This window comes from Bombus huntii, chromosome 3 (assembly GCF_024542735.1).
Source record: "Bombus huntii isolate Logan2020A chromosome 3, iyBomHunt1.1, whole genome shotgun sequence".
NCBI lineage: Eukaryota > Metazoa > Arthropoda > Insecta > Hymenoptera > Apidae > Bombus > Bombus huntii.
Genome location: NC_066240.1, coordinates 14,018,491 through 14,037,686, shown reverse-complemented (window position 1 = coordinate 14,037,686; position 19,196 = coordinate 14,018,491). Strand labels below are relative to the sequence as shown.

The 19,196-nt window shown below is 28.2% G+C and overlaps 3 protein-coding genes and 2 long non-coding RNA genes across 9 annotated transcripts in view; 2 read left to right on the top strand and 3 right to left on the bottom strand.

Moving 5' to 3' along the window:
• Positions 1 to 187: 187 nt before the first annotated feature.
• LOC126864063 (EKC/KEOPS complex subunit Tprkb-like) lies at positions 188 to 1,123 on the bottom strand. Of its 4 annotated transcripts, none has more exons than XM_050614997.1 (2): positions 1,081 to 1,123; positions 188 to 941 (listed from the first exon to the last, which is right to left on the bottom strand). In XM_050614997.1, the coding sequence occupies exon 2, from the start codon at positions 848 to 850 to the stop codon at positions 320 to 322; it is 531 nt and encodes a 176-aa protein (XP_050470954.1). In that variant the 5' UTR covers positions 851 to 941; positions 1,081 to 1,123; the 3' UTR covers positions 188 to 319. The 4 variants fall into 4 exon arrangements, with proteins under 4 accessions (XP_050470954.1, XP_050470956.1, XP_050470955.1 ...); XM_050614999.1 differs by having other exon boundaries at positions 1,043 to 1,082; XM_050614998.1 differs by lacking the exon at positions 1,081 to 1,123 and adding an exon at positions 1,038 to 1,077.
• A 20-nt stretch (positions 1,124 to 1,143) lies between these two features.
• On the top strand, positions 1,144 to 2,873 carry LOC126864064 (uncharacterized). Of its 2 annotated transcripts, XM_050615002.1 has the most exons (4): positions 1,144 to 1,236; positions 1,474 to 1,574; positions 1,671 to 1,888; positions 2,566 to 2,873. In XM_050615002.1, exons 2-4 carry the CDS (start codon positions 1,523 to 1,525, stop codon positions 2,761 to 2,763), a joined length of 468 nt encoding a protein of 155 aa, XP_050470959.1. In that variant the 5' UTR covers positions 1,144 to 1,236; positions 1,474 to 1,522; the 3' UTR covers positions 2,764 to 2,873. The 2 variants fall into 2 exon arrangements, with proteins under 2 accessions (XP_050470959.1, XP_050470958.1); XM_050615001.1 differs by lacking the exon at positions 1,144 to 1,236 and having other exon boundaries at positions 1,290 to 1,574.
• Positions 2,329 to 3,038, bottom strand: LOC126864081 (uncharacterized). Its single transcript, XR_007689061.1, has 2 exons — positions 2,880 to 3,038; positions 2,329 to 2,683 (listed from the first exon to the last, which is right to left on the bottom strand). It is a non-coding gene; the product is annotated as an uncharacterized LOC126864081 (long non-coding RNA).
• Positions 3,039 to 8,686: 5,648 nt separating this feature from the next.
• LOC126863693 (uncharacterized) overlaps positions 8,687 to 19,196 on the top strand; it is a 32,311-nt gene continuing 21,801 nt past the window's right edge. The window contains exons 1-3 of the mRNA XM_050614103.1: positions 8,687 to 8,910; positions 9,345 to 9,466; positions 9,575 to 9,757. Of these exons, the coding sequence (XP_050470060.1) occupies positions 8,826 to 8,910; positions 9,345 to 9,466; positions 9,575 to 9,757 (390 nt within the window). The 5' untranslated portion in view covers positions 8,687 to 8,825. The remainder of the gene's footprint in view (positions 8,911 to 9,344; positions 9,467 to 9,574; positions 9,758 to 19,196) is intronic.
• Positions 12,916 to 16,197, bottom strand: LOC126864074 (uncharacterized). The gene is made up of 3 exons (XR_007689048.1): positions 16,049 to 16,197; positions 13,343 to 15,994; positions 12,916 to 13,266 (listed from the first exon to the last, which is right to left on the bottom strand). It is a non-coding gene; the product is annotated as an uncharacterized LOC126864074 (long non-coding RNA).

Below are 19,196 nucleotides of genomic sequence, written 5' to 3'. Positions count from 1 at the left end.
CCTTGAACAAGCGTATAACCAGGAGTAATGTACAAATCGCAAAATGTAATAACTATCTTTTTTCCATGTTGTATTTATATACTAAGAATTTGAAAATCTACATTAAACATTTACAGAAAATTCACAATTATCACATTAAGTTGCTATGAGGTTTATAAAAATAAATATGAGGAATAAAACAAGAATATTGATTACAATGAATAAATTACAATATATTTAATTTTTTCTTGTTTATGAAACATTGTTACATAAGTACACAAAAATTTTAGATATCAAATAATGTTTATCTACAAAAAAATTCTGCCAAGATCTTTTTATTTCAATAATCTTTACAGCTAATTCTAGAAATAACAGAATTAGCGAGAGTAGAAATATTCAATTCATTCTCATCAATTTTATATCTTCTTTTTACTAAATCAAAATTTGTAAATTGAGGCAAACTAGAAATCAATACCCTTTCTCCTTTTATACTGTTCATTAGTATTTCTGACATTGAATTTCCATCACATTCTTTGTGTATTATTGCTATTAGTATATTTTTGTCATTATAACCAATACCAAAATCTGCTAATGAACGTGATATGTTTTTTGATACTGATAAATTAAACAATACCTCAGTGTATAAAGTTTTTGTAGTTAACTGAGTCATTTTTGCACTAATTGCAGCTTTATTAGCAGCTACTATTACTTGCAAAGGATCCACTATAAGCGCCGCTTTTATAATACAGCAAGAAAGTTTATTGTCCATAACTTTTTTATGCAGTTCATTAGAATTTTGTACATCCTTAAATAAATATAATGTGCAGACCATTTCTGTTTCAGGATCTAATGATACTGTATAATCTTCCATCTTTGTCAGTGTGCAATATTCAATAATAAATCAAATATTAATATTTCCTCTCTGATATTACTTTTGCAAAATATGATACATATCATATGGCCTGAAAAAAAACTCGTCGAAATAATTTCTTCTTAATTTAAATTTATAATTAGCTATATAATCATTTAAATAGAACACAATTTAATAATTTTTGTACTTTACACAAATAACTTTAAATAAAAGTTTGGTTATTTTCATACCATTTACTGTCGACAAAGTGGATCTTCCTTTTATACCACTAGGGGGCGACAAATTAGTAAATAATTTCTTCCCACTCTTAATTTAAAATTTAAACCACTTATTATTAGGGCAATTACGTATAAGAAATTGCGTACATTTAAGGAAAAATTACATCTGTAAGATTTATATATTAATGTGGTTTAATTATTGAAATAAATACTACGTAACATTTTTTTTTTAAATATATATAAGCACAGACAAAGATATACTTATCTGTGATTGAAAACAAAACGATTGAAGATCGAATATATCATATACGTAGCCGTATCGATATGAAATTATTCTTAATTTTGATTATTCCTATTTAAGAATGAATTGCTAAAATTAACCTCAAAATTTTCTTTGTGTTGTAGAAACCATTAATATAGCATATTTTAAAAGATTTAAAAATTCTAGTAAGTTATGACCAATGATGAACCCTGCAGAAGTATATGGAATAAATTTTGTGACTCTGGTAAATATTTTGTAGTCCTATAATGATAATATTAAATTTCTTTTAATTGTCTCGTAGATAATTTATCATTTAACATATAATTTGTTATTTGGTTAGTAAATAGTGGAGTATTTTGGACTTCCACGGAATTTAAATCAGCATGTCCCCCGAAAAAGAAAAAGAAAAAGCCGGACGAAGAACTCAGTAAGGGAATGAAATTATCAGATGAAGATACAAAAGATGGTGTAGATCCCTCGTTTTCAAAAAAATCGCCGTATCAAAGTCCTAGTGATATTTGCCCCGATGTTAAATCTTCTTGTTATATTAAGATGCAGGTATTTTTACAACAAGTCAACTTCATTCTAAATATTTAAATTTTATATATACAGGGTGGTTGGTAACTGATGGTACAAGCGGAAAGGGGGCGATTCTACGCGAAAGAAGGAGTCGAAAATATAGAATAAAAGAAATTAAAACAAAAAAATTTTTTTTTTTTTTAATTTTTCCATCAAGACAACGATCTACAGTGAGATCCGTTATAACGTACCACACGCGTATCGAGCGAAAATTCAAAATCGATTTTCTCGAAAACAAAGCCTCAAACGAAAAGTTTTTATTCTACGTGTTCGACTTCTTTTTTCGCGACTTCTATATATATATATATATATATATAGAATATATATATATATATATATATATATATATATATATATATATATATATATATATATATATATATAGATTGATAGATAGATAAAGATAATGTAAACATATATTGCATATATCTTTAATAATTTAAAAATGAGAAAGGGGGAGTTTATTAATATTTATTATTTTTACATGATCAAAGGTATTTTCCATAAAATGAATCATTTTTTGTTTAGTACCGCTCTTCTTTTTCTTTCTTTTTTTCGTACCTTTTAAATCATATCTTAATTTTCATTTAATTATTATTGCGCCAGTTTTTTAAATACAAATATAGAAATATTCATAAGAAAAATATTATTTATAGGATCCTTGTAGACCATGCTGTTGCGATGATAAACCAAAGCCACCACCTTGCCCGCCAAACCGCCGCCCACAACGATCACGGGAAACAATCTGTGGTTGCGAACTTTGTCAGAAAAATCCTAATCATGAGAAATGTTGTGATAAGAATAGAGCATTTCGCGGTATAGATATCAATCGTGAATATTTCGAGAAAGCATAACATTTTTTTTTACTATATGTCGGTTTATATTCTCTATATGTAGAATGAAATTACTAAGAAGTGACGTCACTTATTATATTTTCATCAAATGATTTTAATCAAATATATATACGTACATATAGAAGGAACTAAAATATTTCGTTATAAATATCCTTTCTAATACTATAAAACGGTCAAGAAGTAAATTTCCTTCTTCTTTCATACAAGAGAAATTTTAGTACACTATTTAGCTTTTTATTAATCCAATTGGAGTTAATCCATATTACGTACAATACACTTGCGTTTCAGGAATTTCACGTATAATCTTATCGATTATATCATTTTCAAGATATAGATGTAGCTGTTTTCTTTGTAGCTAACCACACCCCGAAGATACTATTGGGTTCATTTCCAACCAAACTCTCAACAACTATAGTACTACAGTTCATTAAGTAAAGCCATTTTTATTATATTTCTTCCTATTTCTCGTGTCGTCTATTTAAAACGCTTTTTCATAGATATATACAAATAGCGAATAAAGTAAGTTACAAAACAATTTTTTTTTAAATATATAGTGCATATTATGTGAAGCGTGAAATAGTTTTAGTGTATAATATATTTGATCCTATACATTGTATAGATGTACTCTTAGATAAATAGATTTCTCTTTTTCGTTATTTATAAAATCTATAGAATTCCAATTTACTTTTAATAGTGTGACTATTACTAAAAAATAAATTCAATTTGTTACATATTCTCATTGTAACGATGACGAAAATATTTTGTAAAGAGTAATTATTTTAATATCATATATTATATCTATACATTTTTTATTTCACGTAGTTAAGCTGAAAAAAATATTTCATTTCCAATTCGTATGCTTGATTCTATTACTATTTAAGGTTTGTCAGATTTCCCAGCGTTTATTTTATGACTCATGCCCAATTCTCATTCGAACCTAACTTCAGGCATTTGTGCGGCAGCGATCCATGTAATTGTGGAGAGTTTCTAGCACGGTACCTATAGTAGGGTAATTGCGCACAAGCGAAACGAATATAGTTATAATATCTTAAGAAAGGTGCTAACAGATATAATAAATTACGCGGGAAATTTGCTTTTTGTGTAACGCTTATAATTCGGTAAGTGTACCTATTATGGATTATTTACGTTTTTATTTCATTGAATCAGATAAAGTTTTTGACAGCATATGTATATGAATCATACGTATTAATATATTCATAACATGTTTCGTCAAACGACAAATATGTAATACTAATTTCCGTGATGCGAGATAGAAAGTAGATATCATAAAAGAGGTCATGGTCACTTTTTCTTATTAAGATATTTTCTTTATTTTTTGAATACTTCAGATAATATTCCTTTTAAAATGTTGTTATCAAACGATTATGTTGTCTCTTTACATAACAAAAAAAGGCTTACAAATCTGAGGTATTACTATTGATAAATGCATAAGTCAAGTACTCTTTAGGTCTAAGTGATAATTTTAAGCCTTTCCTCGTTCATTAAAATAGGAACATGTAGTAAAAAAAAAAGTTTTACTTTCTTTATAATTTAATTTGCTTAGATTTATAACAAAATAAAAAACTAATATTTTGTACTTTAATTACTTAAATGAAGAATTTCGAAACACGATATTCATAATCTATTATTGTAGACTAATAACAATATTACGTGCCTGTCTTTATATATTTTCCATTAGCACATTTAGGAGAATCTACACATATATATTATTCTTAGAATATTTCAGTCATCTGTTTACTGGTAGAGCGTATGGAATTCTAATCAGGTTTATCCATATCTCTCAATTCATACGTAGGTCTCGCAACTAATGTAAACATCGATCGAAATAAATCGCTGGTAAAAAATCCTAAAACGTCGTTGTATCTTTCGTAGAATTGGGACTATTAGAATTATTTTATAGAAGAGCGAATAAAATAAAAGAAGAAATTTAGAACTTTTACGCAAATAACTTTTAAATAAATCAACTTCACATTTTTGAAAATTATTCGAATGAACAAACAGAATATGCGTAAATCTACTAGCTACAGAGGAAGCATATAATAGATATATGTAAATATTTATATTAACAGTACTTTTTCTGATAATATTAGTCGAAATATCATTGCTCTGTTTATGTTTGTAACATCAAGTCCATTTGGGATATAGAGTCGAGAATACAAATAAGATTTAAAATTCATGTTTGCTTAATCTGTACGATTCTACGGACAATCGAATGCGTACATCGTGATTGGCTGTTCGTTCGTTACCGATCCTTGGTAGGTTCGCTCTGCCCACTGCCAGGATTTCCCTGAGGTTGTTAATCGTGCTTTTATATTCGTTCAGACGATTCTTCTTGCAGTCTGCGTTTAACTTTAGAAGAGGTTTAACCGGTAAAACGAGTGGATCGCGACTATGCGTATATGTAAGTAAATTTATATATGTGTATTTGAGAAGGTAGGTTATCGCGGATCTCGCCCCGGATTAAGCCGAGTATGCACAATTTCTGTTCGGTAGTTAATGCAAATCGATTAATAATCATTTAAACCTCCTTCTCCAAGTAATTACTTTCTTTATGTATAATCAATCAATCTTCGTAATACTACTTTCACAGCAATGGATGTTATTACAACAAGCAAACGAGTTTAATGTGTGTCAGAAATACGTACTTCAAAAAGATACTTCGTTGTTATTTTCGATATTTCTATTGTACGAGAAAGATGTTGTCTTTAAGTCTTACGACTAGACTGATGATCTCTCCGACCTTTCAGCCTTAATATTTTTACGGTGCAATAATACTTCTAAATAATAATCTTTTACTAGTTTATGTCTTTTATAGCATACTTTTTAATGATATTAAATAAGAACTTATTGTGTTTTATCGATGTTTTTGTTGGGTATAGGCTGTTAAACTTTTCATTGCGTAAAAACTGTATATGTGTGACAATAATATGTAGTGACTTAAGAAAATGTTCGAAAATTCTTTAAAGCAGAATAAAAGCAGAAATTTTGTCTAGAAATTAGAAGAATTGGTTTGCTAGATGATATGTAAAAAAGTTGTGAAAAAATTACAACTGATCGAAATCGCGAAGAAAATAAGGCACTTTTTAGGATTTCTTTATCTGAATTTGTAATAAAAATTTAAATAATACATTTATGTCAGTTATGTAAATTTATGCCAGTTACATACATGCTGAAAATTTCATCAAAATTGATTAACGTTACTGTGAATTACAAGTGGTAAAAAAATGATGAAAATCGTAGTTCTTCACGACTTTCGGCGTATAACTGAAATAAATTTAAAATTTCATTTTAAGATTTCGATTTAAGATTTAATAAATTTAAGATTTCGATGGAATTTTCATGTACATACATATTAGCATGTACATTTCTCATATGTATAATTGACATAAATGTATGAAACATATTGTTTGAATTCTCATTACAGGCATAGATAAAAATATTGTAAGAAGTGTCTTTTATTACTTTCCTCAAGATATTTATTATTTTTTATTTATTCCAATAATTGCAATTTTTATTAAATTTTTTTATATGTCGTGTATTAAACCAATTCTTCTAACATCTAACAAAAATTCAAGTCATTTGGTTAAATTTGTAAAAAGTTATTTTATTTTAGAGGTCGTTCGAACACTGTCATTAACCGCTGTATAAGTGAATAATGAACGAAGTGTAGGTCCATTATGTTTGATACCATTTTCTAATCCGTATTACGTTCCGTATTACGTATTTGAATAGGAAGAGTATAGAATTTTATGAGTATATGTTACATGTAAGTAAGAAATTTTTGAACGAATATCCTTTCATCGTTTCATCTTGCAAGTAATTATATTTATTTATATACATCATTTTTATACATAAATAGTTAAGTATTAAGGAAAACTAATCAACTTGATGTAGGGTTACTTACATGATATTTTAAAAATAACGTTTCAGTTAACTGAATTGGAAAATGAAATTAATTAAAATATTAATATAAGTAACAACAGTTGAATTTTATGCGTATAAAATTTGCATTTTTCATGGAATTTCTGTTTCTTTGACCGATAATATAGTTATTTATAATTATACGATACTGATTGCTGTAATCAAGTTTCAAAGTGATGAAAAACGCACACATTCGGTGACGATACGAATATCGTGGCGTTTATTTCTCATTTGAGAAAATCTTCTATTAAATATGTCACAAGATAAATTATTGTAATAAGGCACATTATGTTTTATTCGTATCTAGATTGATTAAATTGATCTCGAGGCATGTATCCTATATCTACTTTTAGTAACTTCGTAAATCTTTGTGTAATAGATATTTCAACGAAGAGATATTTAATATCTATTGACGGTAACTAGCATTCTTACTCATAATTATCTACATATTTGTAATTTTAACGTATATAACCACATACGTTATTCAGAAATATCTCAGACGTAAAACCATCAGAATTACAAAAGTATATTGCTGAAATAGTAAAATATAAAGTATTAACTTAATGTATAAATATTTATTATACAAATATTTACAAATATGCTTAAAAAATATTCACATAATAATCTACGTTAACAATTGTAAAATTGACATAAAATCAAGATAATGGTAATTGTTACGTTAGAAAAACAATTATATTTGTCACATTCATAAAATGTGTTACGAAACAAAAGCAATTTGTCCATCGATAAATACCGTTGACAGCGATAGTACGATATCATATGATAATATTGATTACTGTGACTGCGCAATGTAGTAAATGTGATATTAATTATTGTTAAATCATTATTTCCACTGCGTTTACATGGTATTATTAGTCGCGTTGAAAATAATAAGTCTATTGCAATGCATATTCACGTATGTAATTAATGGGTTTTCCCCGGTGAGATTTACGGAAAACATTATCTTCGTCTCTATATATGTCATGTATGTATAGTGTACGACACGCGAGAAACTGTCATAATTGAATTTAGTATTTTTTATATGCTTATTTTTATCAGCAGATACTCCGAATATTTAATAATGATAAAATACTATAAATAATATAAATAATTAATAAGTAATTAACACTTAAATTAATAATTTTTTAACAATATAGTATCTTTTTTGTCTTGTTTAATTTAATCTAGGACTATTACAATGAGCAATTAATATTGTTTACTTCATTTAAAACAATGTATATATTATGAGTTAATTTACGTAATTAATGGTATATGGTTGTATCAGACAAGAAACATGAGGTGTAAATTTATACGTATCCAATTCGCATACGAAGTTATTAATATTCGAACCTCCTTTGAAACGGAATAACTTTTTTTGAAATTGAAACAAACGACTTGAGCTTTTCTGAAAAATTAGAAGGGTTAGTTTACAAGGTGATCTTTGTAAATTTTTGTAAAAGTTGCTGTTAGTCGAAAGAAATAAAGAATTGTAAAGATTACAAAGAAAATAGCAAATATGCACACTATAAATATGTTAACTATAATATAATTAATCTTTTATTTATGATTTGTTTATTAAATTTATAAATATTCATATAAATTTGTATTTAAAAAGGATTAAATAATGACGATATAATAAGTTAATAGTATTTCTATAATTAAATAATAACCATATAAATTATTCTTGTTGGAAATACGTAAAGTATTTCGAATGTTCGTATTTATTTAAATACTTTATTTCTAATTGATGAATTTATAAAAAATATGTGTATCTTTACATTTAGTTTTCAAAGTTTGTAACTTGTCCCTACTTTATTTGAAACTTTCATTTTGGTTTTCATTAATCATGTCGCGTAGTAGTTGACCTCGGCCGCTTGATCTTTTAGTAAAACCTTGAGTAGTAAAACCTTGAATTTTATAAGTATCTTGAACTTTCAAATTACAGGTATTTGCATAACTTACACAATGTTTGTACATTAATTATTATTAAAAATTGATTTCTGAATAATGAGAGATAAAGTAAGAATTCTGTAAGGGACTGGATAGGCGATTCTCAGTTATTCTGTTATCCATCGAAAAACTAATGAAGATATACTTACATCTCTTGTGCACAAAAGACAATGAAGGTTACGCTCTCGAGATGTGTTGTTAAACCTAATAGACGAAAGATTGAATTACACCGCTTTTGCTTTAAACGGCTCATAAGTTAGGTTTCGGATATTACTGTATTAAGAAATGTTTGGTATTTGATAATGATTACTGATAATGTTCAAAATAATATACAAATTATCTGTATGAAATAATACAATATATTAAAATGTATTAAAAATATTTTTAAACTCATAGAATATTTTCGTTAAATTCTAATTGGTGTTAAGTTCTAGAACTTTGAAGAAGTCATTTATTATTTCATGTAATATATGTATTAATTGATAGTAAATTTAATTTTTAATGTTCAAAATTATTTAAAGCAATACTTAATCATAAAGTTCCTAATTTTTACATATAATATATATACATATATCTTATATGTAAAGATAATAATATTATATAAAATAATATTATATGTAATACATATATCAAATTTCATATCTATTTTGTCAGTTTTTAATAACAATTTTTTACTAAATTTTTGTTAGTAATAAGAAGTATCTGGTTGGTGGCTCTTGCTCTAATAACAATGTCAAAGGCAGAGAAAAATGTTGAAGCACTGCGTTCCGTTGTGGAAGGTGCAAATCAATTTAGTTCTTCATTTTTCCAGGTAAAATAGTGCACTTTAAAATTTATTCCAAATACTACTTATGAACTGCTTATTTATCTTGCAAATGATCGAAGATGAATAAGTTATAGAGATGCAAATGGTTTTCAGACTGTGGTACAAGATAATCCTGGCAACCTTATTATGTCTCCTCTAAGTGCAGGTATTGTTCTTGCTATGGCTGCTTATGGAGCTCGTGGAAACACAGAAGCCCAGTTTAGAAATGTACTTCATCTACCAACATCACAGAGTCTTGCCACATCTGGTTATCAGTCACTTATTGATAATCTCAATGTAGGTATCTCTCTCAACCTTTTGCTTTTATTAATTTAATGTATAGTATAAATTGTAAATTTATCAATATAAATAACAAATGCATTATTCTATGCTATATAATATTTTTTTCATGTTTTAATGTAGAATGTGAAAGACAATAAATTGGCTGTTGCAAATAAAGCCTTCTTAGCAGCAAGTTTAAATTTGAAACCAAGTTATAAAGATTTAACTGAAGTTTACTTCCGCTCTGCTTCTCAATTGGTAAACTTTGCTCAAAATAAGGAAGCTGCAAATATTATTAATAGTTGGGTTGAACAAAATACAAATAATCTCATTAAAGAGCTTATAAGTGCTGGTTTGTATATGTTTATTTTATTTATTAAAGTATAAAGAAAATACTATAGAAATTTTTGATTGAATGCATTCTAGCTTCAGTATTTCTAACCACATTATGTCGTTTTATGTTATTATCAATGTTTTTTTGTAAACAGATATGCTAAATGACTTGACTAAATTAGTACTTGTCAATGCAGTATATTTTAAAGGCCAATGGAAAGATAAGTTCGACCCTAAGTTGACTAGCGATATGGCATTTCATACTAGTAAAGTTGAAGTAAAAAATGTTCCCACAATGTATAGGAAAGGTAATTATAGATATGGAGTGCTTCCAGATTTAGATGCTAAATTTGTTGTAATACCATATAAGGTAAGTTTTGAAGAAAAAGTCAGTAATGTATAAAAAGAAGCTGCTTCTGTGTAAAACTTTGTGAAATACAAGCAAATAAATCTTCTAGGGTGACGAATTGAGTATGATCATAATTCTTCCGAATGAAATTGATGGTTTGTCTGATGTTGAGAAAAAATTACAAAATACAAGTTTAACGAACATTCTAAGTCAAGGGTATGAGCAGGAAATAGAATTATGGTTACCAAAGTTCAAGGTGGAAAGTAAGCTTCAACTTAATGATGTCTTAAAAAAGGTATATATATATATAAAGTGTAATTCATGTACAGAAAACTATTTCTTGTATTTTAATTCTTATTTTGTGTAGATGGGATTGACTGATGCATTTACTGCTCGTGCTAATTTTTCTGGGATTGCTGATGAAACTTTGTATGTCAGTGATGTTATACAAAAGGCATACATTGAAGTAAATGAAGAAGGAAGTGAAGCTGCTGCTGCAACTGGTAAGTGAATAAACATTCTATGTTATGCAGTTTATATTTAAATTACATAAGATATCACTTTGCGCAGATAGTAGATATGAAAATATTAAAAAAATAATGTAATATTATACAAAAATTATTTTTTTATTTATTTCTTACTGCTCTGGCTTCTTGGTTAGAGGATGATATCTAGTTGTCTAATGATTACTTAGACTAATTTTATATCTAATCATATTTTCTACAAGGCGATAGTGTAATATCCTTAGCAAACTAAGAAAAGAAGATGAAAACAAAAATCTTCTTTGATTATCTTTGGCTCTGAATTTTCTCCTCTGCCCCTGTATAAATTTACTCCTCTGCCTTTCTCCATCTCCTTTTTCTCTACACCAGTCCAATGTATTTTTTGTTGTACTTGGAATCTGTTATCCTCCATTGCCTTCCTTCTCTCCTTGTATATAGCCTTTTCAAACTATCTCTTTATATTCCTTCTCAGTTTTCTCTTTGCTTTTTGTTCCTCTTCTCCTTTTGTTCTTCCTCTTCTTCTCCTTCTTACTTCTTTTCTTCTCTACATTCTACCACTATCTTGTTTTCTGACTCTCTTACCCATTCTTTATAATTTAAAACCTTTCTCATTGTCCTGATGTGCAGTTCTACATTTTGTATTTCTCCATTATTATATAATTCGGTATGTTTCTACCTAAGCCTAAGATTCATTTCATACATTTTCTTTGGATTCAATCTATCCTTCCATCTCCTTGTTGCCTCCAGATTTCCATCCCACAGAGAGCTGCACTTTGTACTAACGAACCAAACATTTTCAGTATCTTTTCAAAAGATACTAAATTTATTTATGTCAATAATAATATTTACTATTGAGAGGTGTTGAGTAATTTGGAAATATAAAAGTGACATATGAATAAAAATAGAAGAACTGAAAAAATTAAAGTAATACAGTTAATATTATAACAATATCATGTTATTATATATGATATATTACATGATAAGTATACAAAAACACATAAATTTATCACATAAAATAACAGTATTTTGCTTGGTTTCAATTTTTGCTTAATTTATGATTCTTTTGAGCTTTTGAATAGTTTGGAGAGAATGTTTATTAGTATTATTATTTCATATTTTAATATTTCAGTCTAATTAATAAAAATTTGCATGTATGTTCTTCCTAATTTTTTGCAAGCTATGTAAATATGCGTATATTTATTTATTTTCTCTGCATAAGTTTAAATCTATTATATCAAAAATTATGTAACTATAACATGTTTATGTGTGTACACAATAGTTCAAAATGTTTCCTCATGTTTGGTTTCCTGCATAAAACAGCATGCTTCCTATTATTTCTAAATGTACAATTCTTTGCATTAATATTTAGTAGTCTGTTATTATGTGTTTTCACATGTTTATGTTTCGTAATAGTTTATTTTATACAATATCTTAATCATTTAGTGAAAAGTAATATGGAGATATTATCAGTAAAGAAGCTAAGTATATATTGACTACATATTAAGCGAACTATTTATATTGTCAATAAATAATTTATTCTGACTATATATTAGAAGTGTTTTTCAAAATGCAAGTTTTTAATAATGTTGGATTTCAAGGATGTAGTATGTGTATCTTAGTACAGCTGAGTCTGCAATAAATATTCATCTAATTATACTTACATTGTCCCCTTAATTAGATGATAATTATATTAATCATGAATCATAACTATTATAATTATTAACAAAATCACATAAATCGAAAATAGAAAAAGAGGGAGGAAGATGGACGAATCTAGTGGAAACGAATTTGGTTGAAATGTTTTTCTTCTAATTGATAATAGTATACAATTTTTTTCGACAGAAATGGAGATTGCGCTCTTCTTGTCTCCTTCCCTAGAAGAGTTTCGAGTAAATGGACCATTCTTTTATGCAATTACATCACGGGATGACAACGTAGTTCTCTTCAAAGGCCGCGTTATTGACTGCGAGACAACTGCGTGATTTCCTTGATTATGTTATATGTTTTTATTTCAGTCAATTACTTGTCTATTCTTGTCAAGAATTATACGTACTATCAATTTCTTCGCTCTTTTTCCTTTCTTCACATTCACTCTAATATAGCAAAATCTTCTATATTATGAGTTTAATGGTTTTCCAATAATATCATTTCGCATACCTTAATTTTGATATAATAACATAGCACATTGTAGTGATCCAATTCTTCCTCTATTTAGTTCGAGCTTGTGGCTCAAATGAATAATTCACTATTAATTACTTGTGGCAGGTCTCAGTGTAAGGCCTCTTTCGAGCATTTGGTCACCGCCGAAGCCCATTGAGTTCCACGTCGATCGACCATTCCTGTCGATCGTTAAATACGACAATGTGATTTTGTTCTTAATGAATATCGTATCTATATCGTAATTTCGTTCTTTACCTTGAAAATTAAATAGATAATATATCGACTTTACACTGTATAATGGATCTCTACGTCTTTCCCACTTTTTTACGTTATTAAACATCAAATTAGGGATTAACAGCATACACCATATCGTGGATTGTTCTGCCAATCTCTGCCAATTTACATAATTAACAATTAACATAACAAGTTTCTTGACTGGATCGACTGATTTAAATAGATGAGTGTTTATACGTGGAGAAAGTTGTCCTCATTCATATCACATCTTAAAATACATTATATTAACATTATTTGATCAAAGGAAATCGCGCAATGCCATTAAAAGATCATGTAACACTATGAAGCATATATATGGAAGAAGAAATAAGACTTTCCTATTTTATGTGTATCATGAATTTAACTTATTGTTAACAATATAATTTGTATTTTATTAAAAATTTTCATCTCTACTTTATGGTTCTATCACTTTATTATATTTAGTTCCTTGTAACATATTTAAATTTAACTTGCTTCCTTTAACCATTAAATTGCTCCTTATTTATTTTTACAATTTAATATGCAAAGCAATCAAGACTCAATACATAAGGATTTTGTCTTGTCTTCAGAAAATTTGATTCATTCTTTTACTATGCTGTACTCTGTTCTTATTGCATTAATTTAAATGTCGAGTATTTGATAAATGCAACATATTGCTATCACGCTATCGCATACTTTATTAACATATTATTTTCTTTGTTATAACAGCTTGTAATATAATATTTATTATATCTTCATTCCTGCTTATTATAGTTTTCTTTATATTTTGTATATTTTGTTTCTTTTTTTTTTCTAATGAAAACATTTCAATATCTATGTGCAGTATTTAAAAAATATATAAACTACTGTACAAAAGACACATGACTCCATTTAAAAAAATAGAATCGATATTATCTTCACCTCCAAAAAACAATCGCACGTTATGGAACATTTTATTTCGTGGAACATTCTGTATATTTAAAAACCACTTTTGAAACATTGGTATAAAACTTACCAAATTAGACTTACTCATGTATTATATCATGTGTTATTTATAATGTATATAATTGTTTATATCGTTTCTTTTTTCATTTTCAAAGATGCATAAGTTCGTACCTTTGATGTTGAAATTATATTTTTCGGTTATTACATCTCACTAACGCGTTAACAATCTATTAGAATGTTCCAAAATTTACCAAGATAAATCAATTTTCCAATATAATTTTGAGCAATATTCCATACTACGTTTTAGTTGTTGAGGGACGATCGTAAGTTCAACTGTTTCGATTTAGAAACAACCTTCTAAGCAGTGAAATTATTAAGAAATAAATGCTAACAACAAATGATGCAAGTACTCTACATTTCAAATTTTTGTTCTCACATTTGTTTCGAGTAGATGGATTTACTGATTTTCTAGCAGCTCTTGCTTCACTTTTATTGATAATATTCTAATTTTCTATCCTATAAAACATTGGTTCTCAAATTAGTATGACAAATTATGACATTATCTTTTATGAATAAGCTGCATTCGCTTTCTATTTCTTCATCAAGTACCTTTTTTTTATTAAATAAATCTTAAATTTATGAATAAGTCAGAAATACATTAGATGATTCCGCTACTTCTTGGTTTCATGGCTTGGCTTTGCTTTCATGGAGTAAAAATGCAAACCTTAATCTATATATTCTAGATCTTCCTGCACTGCTGCGCATGTGAAACAAATTCGAACCATTTCCAAAAGTTTATCAAGTTCAATCGTTGCTTCTTATTTTATACGACAGATGTTTTAATATCGAAATTTTATATTCATTTGAAACAAAATTGCAAAAAACAATATCATTTCGACTAATTTAAAAAATTCTCTTCCTAGCGTGTAAATTACTTCTGATATATATGATCCGTGTTAAGTAAATTCAGAATTTAATTTTACATTTGTCCAAATAATGTTTGCATTCATTCTCTGGTCTATACATATCACTACTTTTTGTTGTTACAAGAAAAATACGTGTATATTGGTATTGGCAATATCAGTGTATATTTACAGCATTTATTCATGTATAATATTTGTCCTTTTTAGGTTTTATATCTTTCTTTCTTATATCAGACTTTCACATCCAACTTTAGTCTTCAAAATTGATAGACCTTTTTATTTTGCAATTCAACATTATAACGTTGATTTGCCAATCTGGATCTTCAAGGGACTGCTAACTAAACCTTGATTCGCAATTATATAATATAATTAACAGTCAGATTTTTGTGCTTTTTTTGGTTCCATGTATACACGTATTGTTTATTTTTGAAATGCTGAAATAAAATAACTTTCGTTCGTATCTTCTTTTATTATCAAACATTTTTGCGTTTGTTTGTAAGGAGTTTATTCATAGGTCATGTACAAATTTTTTGTCTTTTCTTTTCTTCATGGTGTCTTCATAATATAATACATTATCGTTCAATTCATGTCGTGCCACATAGGAAGAGTAAAAGGAAAAATTGGAAATAGCGTTTGTTCAATTGAAATTATTACGATTATTATACAATTTGTTCCAGGTTTCTTTGTAGTATTACAGTCTTCAGTGACAATAATGCAAATGATGATTAACCATCCTTTCTTTTATAGTATCCTCAAAATCGTTACAAATCTGGGAACAAAAAATAATCTTATTTCAATATTTCATGGTCTTGTCGAAGATCCAGTTTTTGATTAATTTAACTGTTACCTTATTTCTTTGTACATACCTTGAGAATGCGTATAAATTGTTTGCAAATTTTAGGGTATATTGGATTATTAAAGGATATATAGATATAGATATAGTTACAGGGGAAATATATAAATCACTTTATTGCTATTATAGGCATAGTTATTTGCTGCCATTGTTTCAGTATTAATTACAGTACTATAGCTAGAAATTGTTGAAATTCCAGAGAAGATGTCAGTGAATCGTCTGTTCATCTATGCTATCATCTAAACAGAGAACAAAGATTTTTAAGGGATATATTATTGAATCCTAAACTTTCACATTGATAACGTTACAGTAATGTTATTGTTACCTGAATAGAATAAAAAGTGTTATAAAATCAAATAAATATTGTCGTTCATTGTACATATGCAACATTGTTCATTTATTTATTGGAGGAAATGTTCATTCTATTACGTTTTTATTTACAGATCATTTCAATCTTGTCACTGACAGGATTGAAATTAATTATTAATTAATTAATTATTAATTAAAAGCATGATCAGTTGCAGATGTGTAAAGTTAGTTGCAACGTGCTTGTATCGCGATTAACTTCTTTTTAATTTGCTGCTTTATAAGTTGAAATGCATTATGTTAACTGTATGCATTACTGATTATGTACTTACATTATACATATGTGTATTTGTACACTTTACAAAACAAAATTCTTTACAATATTATAGTACAATTGTCCTTTGGTTGACTCGAATTTCAAGGCCGAAAAATCTTTAAATCATGGATGCTTTGCCTTATCGAGTTTTATACTCTTATAGAGGTTTCCCGCTTAATGAAATATGACTGTATTTACAAATATTTTAAAAATATCGTGTGTGCGTGCCTGCGAGTGCACACGCGCGCGTGTATGTGTCTGTGACTTACGGTATGAGCACTTTTAAAAAATTAAGTAGCAAATAAAAAGTAAGCAATCATTAAGTTAAAAAGGTAAGGTATTCATCGAATTAGCTTCACAACCCGTATAATTTGTACTTCACGATTTTGAGGTACGAAATTAATATACATAATGCTCCATTTGATTCTTATAAATCAACGTATTCTCGATTTAAGAATTTTACCTGATACAGCTAATTTTGTAGACAAATGATATAGAGGAAAATATCAATTAGGGATTAGTCTAATATTTTACTTATTTCAATATACGAACCACTAGATCTAGATATACTTTGTTTTGGAAATTATGATGTTATTATAATCCAGTTATAAAATTGAAATTTTCTCTTTATTATTCATTTTCCCATAATATTATCAACATCGTAGAAACGATTAAAAGTTCTGCAATTTTGTTTTCTAAACGTATTTTGCACCTTGAATTTTAATTTTTATCGAATTGAAGCAATTGTGCTGTTGTTTAGTATAAGTGTTTCTTATTAACATCGTTTGCGAAGAATGTTTCAGGTAATTATTTAGGATGCTGCGGCTTTCATTGCATTTCGATGATTGTTTACTATGTTGTCGGCAGTATGGTTTTAAATAACTTCTTGTTTTCGCCAAGTATTAGTTTCAGAGATATTTGTTAAAAGCTGTCGGTACGACTGGAGTGACTGCTTCCTACAATTAGTCACGCGCCGTTCCCCAGGCAGTGGACGCCTGAAAGTAGACAATAATTAACGAACATCTATCAGCGAAGCCAGTATGAGTTCTATACTCCAGGAATGGCGCGGTCGGTCACAAAGCGGAGCCCTTACACGCTCACACTACTTGCTTCCTACAATTGTGCGTCTGTGACAGTTCAAGCATTGATATTGATTGCCAACCGGATAAATTGACACCTGACTCAATCCTGATTCTCATCGTTTGTTTAAAGTATATATAGGATTGGGTGTCAGTTTATCCAACCACCGCATGATGGCTGACAACTAATTCTAACGCATGCGCTGTACATACGAATAATTATAGGTACTATTCACTGTAGCGCTACCGACAGTTTCTATAAACATCTCGAAAACTAGAGAGTCTGATGGTAACATGCAGAGGAAAAAGTTGTTCAAAATGTTGATTCCTGCAACATATTGTAAATGTCGTTGAAATCCGAGATTGCAGCAGCTTCATTAATAATTGTCATGTTTTACAATAAACTTTCAATATTAACACATTCATCATAGTCGTTCAAGGAAACAGTGGCTTTCCATATTCCAAATATCAATATTTAGATAATATTCCGTCACAGATATGAAACAGTGAGCTTTGGGTAGTTCTTAGTGCTTTCAAACATGTACGCATGTGTGACTTCCGGTAGCGAACGTGTATATGTTTACTTCATATCGCTGTTTCTGCTCTATTCATACACTTACACATAACGTTCGGCATAACTCTGTTTCAGGTTTGCTTATTATGAAGAAAATGGCTCGTAATATAAGGGAGTTCAAAATTAATCAGCCATTCTTTTATTATATCATAAAAACTATGAACGATGAAAAGGAAAATGATATTAATCTACCATTATTCTGCGGTTCTGTAAACGAACCCGAAATCTAACAACAGTAGTGTCATAATAATGCGATTATTAATTCGTGTGTTCCGTAGTTATAAGTTCTAATAATACCTTGTTCCACAATAAATGTGTTGCATTCACTTTAAATTTGGATTATTTTGCTCTTATACCAGAAATTATATATACATCTCGGAAAATTAAATAAATCCTATATATAATCCTATATATTCTCCCTTTTTAAAACAACTTCTTTAAAACAATAATAATTTCCATAAAATTTGTTTCAGCAATACTCTTCGTTCTTGCGAGTTCTCCTCAGCTCAAGCCAATGATGAGAATCGACCGACCATTTTTCTACAGTATTTATAAAAGTCAATCAGAAGATCAAAATATCGTAACGTTATTCAATGGACACGTTAATAGTCCTTAAAATATATTATTTTTATACTTGTACTTTTTATTGTTACACTTTTTATACTTAAACACGTGGAATAAAGATTATGTATGGATGTAAGCCTGTTAGGTGAAAGCCATCCGAAGCGGAAAGGGAAAAATTAAATAAATAGATAAAATGAATACTGAAATTATTGTTATCTCTCATTCATCTCACGGTTTTCGATGATTTTTGAATATGTTACAGAAATTAACATTTCCTACTGCAGTGAATTCTGCCTA

Excerpts from the sequence above, each read along its gene's own strand:
- LOC126864063 (XM_050614997.1), bottom strand. The coding sequence starts at position 850 with ATGGAAGATTATACAGTATCATTAGATCCTGAAACAGAAATGGTCTGC.
- LOC126864064 (XM_050615002.1), top strand. The coding sequence starts at position 1,523 with ATGACCAATGATGAACCCTGCAGAAGTATATGGAATAAATTTTGTGAC. Across the intron at positions 1,575-1,670 it reads GAATAAATTTTGTGACTCTG|TAAATAGTGGAGTATTTTGG; the intron begins GTAAATATTTTG and ends TTATTTGGTTAG. Across the intron at positions 1,889-2,565 it reads CTTGTTATATTAAGATGCAG|GATCCTTGTAGACCATGCTG; the intron begins GTATTTTTACAA and ends TATTATTTATAG.